At 37.1% G+C, this 10,861-nt stretch overlaps 1 protein-coding gene across 2 annotated transcripts; it reads right to left on the reverse strand.

The window, feature by feature from the left end:
* Window positions 1–847: 847 nt before the first annotated feature.
* On the reverse strand, window positions 848–10,619 carry MTRF1L (mitochondrial translation release factor 1 like). Of its 2 annotated transcripts, XM_030853127.3 has the most exons (7): window positions 10,258–10,612; window positions 7,584–7,663; window positions 5,562–5,745; window positions 4,934–5,097; window positions 3,271–3,388; window positions 1,949–2,085; window positions 848–1,193 (listed from the first exon to the last, which is right to left on the reverse strand). In XM_030853127.3, the coding sequence occupies exons 1-7, from the start codon at window positions 10,508–10,510 to the stop codon at window positions 993–995; spliced, it is 1,137 nt and encodes a 378-aa protein (XP_030708987.1). In that variant the 5' UTR covers window positions 10,511–10,612; the 3' UTR covers window positions 848–992. The 2 variants fall into 2 exon arrangements, with proteins under 2 accessions (XP_030708987.1, XP_030708988.1); XM_030853128.3 differs by lacking the exon at window positions 848–1,193 and having other exon boundaries at window positions 1,955–2,180; window positions 10,258–10,619.
* Between the last annotated feature and the right edge of the window lie 242 nt (window positions 10,620–10,861).

Below are 10,861 nucleotides of genomic sequence, written 5' to 3' on the forward strand. Positions count from 1 at the left end.
TTTCGGGGAGAACTGGGGAAAACTTGAATTGGGTGTTTGAAGATGTTAGGGAATTACTGTGAATTTTGTTAGGTGTGATGATAGTATATGATTAAGTAGAACAGTGTCATTTTTTTTTACATACAAGCTGAAATATTTAAGGGTGAAGTGTAACATATTTATAACTTCAATTACTGAAACTAAGCAATGAGTATGGTTGTGCCAGTTACCGATTTATTGCCGTACTTTGTGATATTGGAGCTGGACCTATAAACATTTCTCCTTTGCCGGCTGGTACCATGTTAAGCTTTGTCAGTAGGGCAGGTGGACAGACAGTGCACGAGGAAGGGGCTTCTTTTGTTTCTGTCTCTATGCACAGCTGCCAGGGGTGCTCTTGGGACACTGATGGTTAATTTTATGTGTCAAGTTGGCTGGGCCACAGGGTGCCTAGGCTTCTAGTCAGCGTTACTCTCCCAGCAGGCCTGACTCTCTACCTGGAGGGAAGGGAAGCCCTTTCCAAGGGTATTCTTTCCTTGGGTATTCTCTCTCAGTCCTAGAGTAGTAACCTTTTATCTCCTAATAGCTAATCCCATCGTTGGTTAACTTTTTATATCAAAATTATCCCTGTTCAAATTAAAGGTATGGTTTCTGTCTCCTGACTAGAACCTTGACTAATAACAATAATTACTGTCATATGTCTACTGTTTTATGTTTGAAGTTTTCCTTAAGAGTTAAACCAAATTTCTGATCATTCGTTAAATATTTTACATAAAACAAAGGACTGTTTTCCTTTCTTGTAAGAGTTCAAAATGCACAACCAGAGTCATGACTATATTGTAATACTTTTTACTAATAAATTGAGAGACGATTCATATAAATTACCTATGTATTAAAAACATGTTACTCCCAATTGTGTTAACTCATGTGTTTCAAGAGAATACTGGTATGTACACAATGTGACTTGCTATAATAGAATTTTCATAAGCTATACAAGTCTTTAATAACAAGTCAACTTAAACTTTGTTGGAAATAATTTCTACCAAAGATTCATAATTAGCATAATCCTTCAATGACTGTACAAGTTCATCCAGTAGGTCCTCTCCTTGCATAAAAGCTTCAAGATCATGAAGTGACTGGTTTATTCTGTGATCTGTGACCCGGTTCTGTGGAAAATTGTATGTTCTTATTTTCTCTGACCTTCCTTTAGTGCCAATCTATATATTAAAAGAAAAGAGACATGAAATACAGTTAAATTCAGGGCAACTAAACCTACAAATTTAATTACCTGGAGATTAAGCTCTTGGTTTATAATTTACAACAATGTTAAGAAGCAAGTTTTAAACATTCTGAATCCTCAAGTAACATGGGAACTTGATAGAGAAAAAAGAATATAGGCTTTAAAGTCAGACAGATTAGTACTTGAATTTTGAATCCTCTCTCTGCCATTTAATACTTTAAGACTTCAGGTAATTTATTTCAACTCTATAGTTTTCCCTGTTTGTAAAATACAGACAATACCTACTGCACAGTGACGGTGCACACACACAGCCTGGCACACAGCTGATATTCAGATGCTATAGCTGAACACATATAACCTCTGCGAACTAATCTGGTTGTCATCAGTGATGACAAAGTTATAATAAGGAGTTAACATAAAGTCAAATGACAAACAGGAAGTAAGTTCAGTTTGCTTTGCAACTTTCTTCCATAATTTTCAAAGGATTCAAAATGAATGGGAATTCCATATACCTTTTTAAAATAACTTTGGTGAATGAGAAAGACACCTCTGAATATAAAAAACAGGGCAGAGGTGTAAGATTGCTATAAAACAAGTATAGCCCTTGGTTGGGCTACTTGAATTATACTCTAATTTCGACAAATACATTGAAGTGATTTTAACACATACAAAACCTTGTTTATCTAAAAATATTTTTATCCTTTAGAAGCATTTGTAAGATTTCAGTTTTACCTGAATCTTTCTAGCATTGTATCGTTTACTTGTTTCTTCTTCTACACGCAGGCTGTATAGTTTTGCACGTAACTTTTTCATAGCCATCTCTCTATTTTTCAGTTGAGATCTCTCTTGTTGGCATTCGGAAACAACACCTGAATAGTGTTATGAGAATTAAAGAGTTTTAATAGAGAAATCTTCATTTATTATCAAGGAATACTCCTTTTCCTTCTCATTCTTTTTCTTCTTCCTTTATAAAGGGAAAAAATAGGACTCTAATATAAAAAAGGAAGACCGTAAACTTAACAAGTAACTTTTACAGTTATCGGAAAACTGAAAATTTGAGTTATAGCTCAAAGTATTTCCATATTGAAGGCATACATACTAAACAATAAGCATTAGTCATTTAAAATGGATTATTTTCTGGTACTTTCAGCTAGTCACCATAATTTTTTTTAAAAGTAATAACTACTCATTATACAAACTGAATTATAAAAGTTAAGCTTAGTACCAGAGTTAGTCACTATTAATATTTTTGAGTCTTTCCATCCACTTTTTTTCCTATTCCTGTTTATATAATATGTATTACATAAGACATCATCTTCAAGTTTAACGTGAGGATTTCCTCATATTAAAAAAGAAGAAAATGAACCCAGCACTCCCATCAGCCACTCTCAGTCAACAGGAATTATGACTGAGATTATTTACAGTAGGCGGCTCTTGTATTCTTTCTAGACAACGGAGGTCTGTTAACCATATGCTCTTTCTCACATGTAAATCAACAGTAAAAACACGTTTAATAATAGTGTATTGTACACTAATAGTATTTTGAAGTCTTAAGGATTATTGAGTTATAGCTCCATTGCCTTACTGTCCAGAATTAAGACAGAACCCCTAGATGTCTGCAGATGGACTTAATGGAAAGAAGCCCCTGAAATTACCTGCAAAACTTTGCATATAAGCATGTTTTTCTGGGTAGCAGGTCCAAGCTTTCATTTTCTCAAAGGAATCCATCTCCTCCTCCCTCCAAAAAAGGGTAAGAACTAGTGATTTAGACCATTTTTTGATAAAGAAGAACCCATGATATTACGTCATTGTGAGGATTTTTTAAAATTAATGATATAGTCACTAACATGGAAATTACCTGGGCTTAGATCCCTCCCTCTTTCTGGCTTTGTAATTATCCTGCAGAGTTTCAGCTAAGGATTCAAGATAAATCAAGTATTAAATAACAACTGTATTCCTGATAACTGACGACCTGTGTCAGTGGAAAATTAATCAAGTCATTCAGAATTCGATTTCTTTCTTCATTGTTTTATGTTGAAGAAATAAGGACATACCTGTCGGGAGATGAACTATCCGGACAGCACTGTCTGTGGTATTTACGTGCTGCCCCCCAGCTCCGCTGGCTCGCTTAGTATCAATCCTCAAATCTTTAGGATTAATCACCAGATTAATCTATATGTAAGAGGAAAGTTGGGATTTAAAAAAATTACATGTATGATCTGTTCAAAGGGAAGAACTATCTATTTATAAATATAAACACATGTCATGTATAGAATTTATATAAGGTTTAGAAGGTTTAATTTTAGGAACAGAAAGTAGTTGGAAGGATACCATTTTTTAAACTTTTCTTATTGGAAGAGCACATTATCAAAACATAAGGTAAAAGAAAAACAAACCCTCCCTCATCCTCAAAAACTGGACTTCTCTGTAATTACCCTCTTCTTACCAAGAGCAGAACTCAGAAATGTGAGTAATAGAAATGTGAATATAATAGCTAAATGATTTGAGTGCAAAAAGACTTTAGCAGAGGGGAAAAAAAATGACACGAGCTTAAGAACTATAGGAAGGTTTTATTTTGTTTAATTTTAAATAAAGGAGGATTTAAACATATTTAGAGGCAGAGGAGAGACAAACGGAAATGTTAAAGGCCAAGAAGTCAAGGGTATAGACTCAATTCATAAATACACTGGGGTCTGACATCAGGATAATGCTCTGTCCTGCGAGTCACCATCCAAAGCACTGTATTTAAAAAGCTCTTTCATGAACCATTACAGCCCAGTCTGTGAGATGTCCACAACCCCAGGAGCAGGAATCCTATCATTCACAGGCCCTCCATGTCTCCCTGGGTGGCTCCTTCTTACCGTTGCTGGAAGAATGAAATGAGATGACATATGGACCTCAGTCTTCAGTCTCCATCTTTTTCTGAAAACTCCTTACATCTCCAAGATGCTTAAGCCAAAGTGACTATATCTAGGTGTGGCTCCTCCCATCTATCCCCTTTCACTCTCTCCCTTAACTGTTCTGTTGCTCATCTAGGCTTCACATAAAACTTAGACATGAAGAAAGGAACTCCATTAACCCTATTAGAGAGAAACACTCAAACTTCCTTCTCAAATCATTCATACTCCATTCTGAAAAAGAAGTCATATATTTCCTATCACTTTTCAGCAGAAGGGATATAAGCAAAATAGAACTTCCCAACTAAGCTACCTTAAAAATATTATACAGTCTGAGAATTTATCTGTGAAAATAAAGTATACTCATTATGAACACTGTAGCAATATATTTCCATTTTAATATGATTGGGTTATAAAGCAGCAATTTTGTTAAGTAATAGTTATCCTTTGTCAAAACAGGATTCTCGCTGTTAATGTTCTGGGAACAAGTCACACAAAGCAAAAGTCTTTATAAATGTAATCACTCTCGAACTCTATTTAATATCGTTTCTCCTGTACATGGTCTCAAAATAGCTACTTGAAGCTTAGTGGTGGAGAAAAAATAATAAATAGGCAATGTAAGATTAGATCACTTTTATATCCTTAATTCTTACCATCTACTGTTAAAATCATACTTTTTGGACTGTGAGAATGTATTTGTAAAAACAACTCAAAATACATGATGCAAAAGAGACACTCAATTCAGTAAAGTGAGTGTTACTCTGGGGGAGGCACTGTGCTGGTCCCAGGATTCCAAGGAGAGGGGCCTGTGGTGCCTCACCTCAGTGGGTTGGGGTAAGATCGCCACAGTCATGGTGCTGGTGTGGATGCGGCCTTGCTTCTCTGTCTTGGGCACTCTCTGTACTCTGTGCACACCTCCTTCAAATTTCATGTGCTTGTAGGCTTCTGAACCCCCAATGCTGGCAGATGCATGTCTAAGGCCACCTTGAAAACATTGGGAAAAGGGAATTATTTTATTTTTCCTACCATTTATAACAACTGACCATCACTTCTACCATCTTGAAATATATTTAAAAGAGCTACATAATAAGCATATTGATTATAAAACATACTGAAAACCTTTAACAAGTCTATGATATTCACTTAATATCTTTATTTCATATAATTATTAAACATAAAGCATTTATGGTGTTAACTGTTCAGTAACACCTCTAAAGGACCACTTTTAAAAGACTATTAGTCATTCAGTGGTTAGTACTGAATGACTAATGTTTTATAGGCCATTTCAAACTTGATATATTTGCATTCAAAATTATTAAGTAAATGATAAGCATAAAACTACTTAAGCATCCTTATAAATTATAAAGCCTAGTCATGAACTTTCCAACCCTTTCCTAAAATATATGTAGATAAATTAAATCTATACTTTTTCAAAACAGTTGACTGACCTATTTCACTTGGAAAATATTCCAGGGTTTCAAAATGCCATCCTTTAAATGCAGCATACTGCTGATACATATCAAATATCTCTGAGGTAAACAACATTGCCTCCTGACCCCCAACTCCTGCAGTTACCTCCAGGATCAAATCACTTTCATCCGTTTCTTCTGAGGGAACCAAAAGTAAGATAATCTGCAAATACAAAAATATCACCCCTCCTATAATTAAGACTTAAAAAAAACCCTCAATGATTAGATTTAGGATTTTAAATATTTAATTTAAAGTTTCCCTAAGCAAATAATTTAATATTGCTGATTACTGTTCAATTATCTTGCCAATTAGAACCATATAATGCATAATTTCCCAAAATATTAATGTTATAACTACATTATAAATGCTATATGTGTTCAGCTGACACTTACAGGTGTTTCTGTTTCTTTCAGGTGTTCATGTATACATATCTGTTCTCTACTCAGTTAATAATTCAGTGCTTGCTGTGAGTAGTACACTATATTGTGTACAGCATACAAAAAGATTCTAGCTCTGTCCCTGGAAATTTATAGCCTAGTATGGCAGGAAAAAAACACTCAAATTGCATTTGTATTTTTTTCTAAGCTTCTTTAACATGGAAGAGAAACTTTCAATTTTGGAACTGGAGAGGCCTTTAGAGAAGATCTGGTCCAATTCCCTCATTTTACAAGTAAAAGAAAATGAGAATAGAAGTGAGATGACTCGTTAAAGAGCCACGTGTTAGTTACTGCCCAAACAGGCACAAGAACTCAGACCCTCGTGCCTACATCAGTCTTCCTTTCATTACAATTCTGTGTTTCACACTGCAGTATGTACTTATTAAGGAGATACAGAAAAAAGACTTCTTAGATGAGGTGAATTAAGAAAAAAAGCTGCCAACATTTATTGGTTCTTTAATATTGACAGGCACTCTGCTAAGCACTCTACGTACTTTAATTCTTAAAACATCCTGGGCAGGTTCTATTAACAGCTCCACCTTAAGAAGTGAAAACGAAGTTTAACTCTAGTTGCCCAGTATCCTACAGCTAGAGAACGGAAGAGTCAGAATTTGAATCCAAGGCTACCCGAGTTCTGAAGTATCACTTTGTGTTGGTCAGGAGCTATATTTGCTTTCCTACTTTTCCATCTCTCTGGCCTGTGCCAATAGAATGTGACCACTCAAATCCTGAACTAACATGATAGAGTTTACATCTGTTAATTACTAGCCAATGAACAGAAACCATTAATACGTATGTCCTTCTACGTCACAAAAAAATTTAGAAAATGGGTAGAAGGCAAGCTACATGAAACCTTTCGCTCTATAGTGGAACTTTTCTTCTAGACTGGTGGTGGGGACATTAATTTTTGGTAAGTTCTACACTTGGATAAAGGGAATCTCTAAATTAAGCACCTCCTTTCCAGGATCCTTCCTCACCTTATCATGTTCTTTCACTTATATTTCCAGATATATCTGCTGTAAACCTTCAAGCTATGCTTTACAGAATTAATGAAAAGTGGATCTAATTTCATGATCCTTCGTCTAACTCCATATGTTCTGCAGTTCTAGATATAAAGCCAAAGCAATGCAATTCCATTTTAAAAATTCTAAGGGCCTATTCTAGGCTGGCACTGTAATAGTGTCAGAGACACAAAGATAAAGGAATGTTCCTGCTTCCTCCTACCATCGCTCCATAACCTCTTCTTCTCATCGTCCATCCCCATCCTCACCTCTCTTCAAAAAACAAAAGAAGGAAAATATACTACCAACATTTCACTGCCTTTCTGGCAAATCCTATTAGTGTGACAGTCATCTTTCTTTCAGAGTTCTATCAATACAATCCTTTTAGTATGATAAAAAACAGGGCCATGGGGAGTATGCTTTTTCCTTCTTTAAAAACCAGTTTATAATTATAAATACTAGCAAGCTGCTTAGTTCTTGACTTGCTTTTATAAACTTCTAATAAAATACATTAGAAGTAATAGCACGCACGGATGCTTTATTCCTTGCACAAATACCATACCTGATGCTTCAATTGAGCTATTTCTTTCTGACATGAAGTTATTTCACTCTCTGCAAGTTTCCTCAAGTCTTCATTTTCATCTAAGAAAAAAAGGCAGCAGGTTAAGTTTTCCTTAATTAGTATTAAATTGCTAACAGAATTCAAGGTAATAGTTTTATTGTTATTGTAGCTTAAGGGAAAAATAACAATTATCCTGTCCTTTTAATAACTGTTATTAATTTAAAGCATATTATGCATTAGTTTTCAAAAGCATGTAGTTAAAAAAAAATTTTTAAGTTTTTCCTGATGACAAAAGTATATGTTCAAAATAAAAAGAATCTCTATAGAAAAATATAAAGAAGCTACAAAGCTTTTCTATAATTCTGCCTCCCCAAAACATTCATATTAACAAATATGCTTTTAGTTTTCCAACTCAGACTCTACAATAACAAATGAATACACTGAGCTAGTTAGAAAGACTGGAAGGGGAAGAGAAGGTACCACCAGTTAGACCAAAACTGAGTTAAAAAGCAGGAAGTTATTTGTCTTACTAGTAAATGCTTCATTAATATAAAAGTGTCCACCTAAATAAACATTTAGACCCAGCCTAATACTGACAGAATATTTACATGAAGCGGTCTTCTCTCTCAGGCTTTACCTAATTATTTCATCTTTCAGTTTTCATTTTTACTGTACAAAATATACCTCCTCATTCCTCTATCCTATGGACCACACGCAGCCTATAGAAAGGAGACAGGCGGAAATTTTCTTAGCTATTACAGTTTTCTGTTTCTGTTGAAAGAACAAACTCTATCAGCTGGAATGTTTATTCATGTATTAACAGCCAATTATGCTGGGAGCTGGGGATAATATGTTAAGACCTGCCCTCAAGGCAGGATTTTAGATCATTTTACTTTCTTTATATTATTCTAGGGGAGAAAAACTCACAAAAAATAACCTAAAACATTAAGTGATTAAATACTAAAATAACAGCATGCCGAAGGATTTTTTGTTTGTTTGGGGGATGGGCAGAAAAAGGAAAGAATTAAGGAGAGAGAATGAAAACAGCAAAACTGAGATAGGCGAATATAGGGAGTGTTGGTGGAATGGCAGGGAATTATTTTGGCAAGAATTTGGTGAAATGTAAAATGTGCTTAATTAGAAAAAGGAAAAATGAATTCTAGCCCTAGTTCAACCACCAAGGTTCTCTTAGGGCAACACACCTAACTTCTGAGTCTCAGTAATCTCAAGAATAAAATGAAAGATCTGAGCTGGATGATCTCTAATGGGCCTTTCAGCTCTGAAATGCAGTGTTCTGGTAAGGCTAAGGAGATTGGAACTAAAGTGTAGAAGTAATCTAATTTAAATACTACATTTTATTTAATGCAGTATACCCAAAACACTACCAATTTCAACATGTAATCAATATAAAAATATATTTTTTAATATTAAGGCTTTGTGGCTGCTACTTGGACTTTAAGCTTGGCTTAAGGAATGAAACCAATTTAATTTTTTCCCAAAGGATACTATGTCTTAACTATACAATTGCATTAGTCTCCCATTTTCCATGGCATCTTCAGTCCTATTCCAGGCTGCTTCTAAACTGCCACCAATCAAGATTCCTAAGCAAGAAAGCTATTCCTATCATTCACTCCCAATCTGAAAGCTTCTGCTGGCTGGCTTCTGCCAACAGCATGAAATCAAACTTTGTAGGTTAGTACTTGAGCCCCCTTACAAAATGGTTCCAACCTCCCCTTTCTTGGTTAACACAGAGTTCAGTGATTAAGAGCATGAGATTGGGGTCAGTCCTATCCAAGCTCCATTCCTTACAAGCGGTGTCACCCAAGCTGAGTAATTTTATCTTTATGTCTCAGGTTCCTCTTCTGTTGAATAAGGCTAATAGAACCTACTTCATAATTTATTACGTGAATTGTATGAGTTGTTAGATAAAGGAAGCTAAGCAAAGCCTGGAATATGGCAAAGGATCAATAAAGGTTAAATTATTATTAAATCATCTAAGGGTGGGCCTTTATCCCTGTACAAGTCTTTCCCAACAAGTTCTCCTTGCTCTCCTAGGTCTTTATTGATAAATATTTTTACTTATAATCTGTATTATAATTAACTTTCTTGCCCCCAATAGATTGTGACCCTCTCTAGAGCCTTTCCAAAGTGTGGGCCACAGACCAGCAACTAAGCATCCCCAGAAGCTTGTGCAAATGCAGAAACATAGGCCCCATCCAGATTCGAATGGACATGAATCACTTGGGAAATCTGTTAAAACCGCATGTTTCTAGGTCTCAGATTCCGAGTCTGGGTTTACTTAGCACGAACCTTTCCTGTCACTTTTGCGGGTGGTCCCTGTACCACACTTAGAAACACTGCTCTCGAGCCCATAACAGGACTAGTGCCTTATTTTCTGGCGAGCTAATCTCCTGCTATTAAATACGCAACCAGTAAAGGTCAACTTAAGTTTTGTAAAAGGGCGCAGAGCACTGTCAAGGGAGCCCAAGGAGAGGATGGGACCAGAACTCACATACAGATGCCTTGACCTCTGATGCAATCAAAAAGGGTTGCAACCGAGCAAAGACTTCAGACTCGGAGAGAGTGTGGACATCTGAGCAGCGGCTTAGTGGCAAGGACAAATGAAGAGTCAAGAATCTGCTCTGAATTCCGCTCCCCTAGGCCCGGCCCTTACCATGTAGCAGGTGCCCGGTCTCCTGCAGTTCCTGTTCCTTCTCGTTCAGAAGCTTGGCCACCGCCACCAGCTCAGGCCGCCTGACCTGCAACTGGACTTCAGACCCTACCTGGCGCTCGAGGAAGGTCCGTAGGGGTCCGCCGCGGGCGAATAGCTCTTCCACTGGAAGGCTACCGCAGCTAACGTGTCGGCGGGCCGGGCCAGCAGCCTGCCGGGCCCACCGAAAAGCACTCCGAAGAAACCTTGACCGCATAGCTACAGCCGGACGTCCGAAGCGGACAAGAGCCGGAAGTTCCGGACGGAGCAAGTCTCGCGACACCGTGCAGCTTGGCAATAGGGGCGAGACCTAGCCAAGCCCCGTCTGGCGCACGCGCAGGTTTAAAAGGGCCTCCCGGAAGCCTGGTTGGGAACTTCCGGCCAATTATTATTAAACGCCGTATTATTTGCGGAGGCCGGAAGTTGAGGGGCAGAGCTGGAAGCGATAGGGGAGGGTCCGAGAGACCTCCTCTAAAGGCAAGGTCAGACACGCCTCCTTGAACGAGCTGGGGCGGAGTGTTAGACCGGAAGGAGAAAGCAATAGGTTGTCATTACGTTTTCTGACGTT

The sequence above is a fragment of the Globicephala melas genome, chromosome 14 (genome assembly GCF_963455315.2).
Source record: "Globicephala melas chromosome 14, mGloMel1.2, whole genome shotgun sequence".
Classification (NCBI taxonomy): Eukaryota; Metazoa; Chordata; class Mammalia; order Artiodactyla; family Delphinidae; genus Globicephala; species Globicephala melas.

Excerpts from the sequence above, each read along its gene's own strand:
- MTRF1L (XM_030853127.3), bottom strand. The coding sequence starts at position 10,510 with ATGCGGTCAAGGTTTCTTCGGAGTGCTTTTCGGTGGGCCCGGCAGGCT. Across the intron at positions 5,746-7,583 it reads TAGCTCAATTGAAGCATCAG|ATTATCTTACTTTTGGTTCC; the intron begins GTATGGTATTTG and ends TTGTATTTGCAG. Across the intron at positions 2,086-3,270 it reads GATAGTTCATCTCCCGACAG|GTGTTGTTTCCGAATGCCAA; the intron begins GTATGTCCTTAT and ends AACACTATTCAG.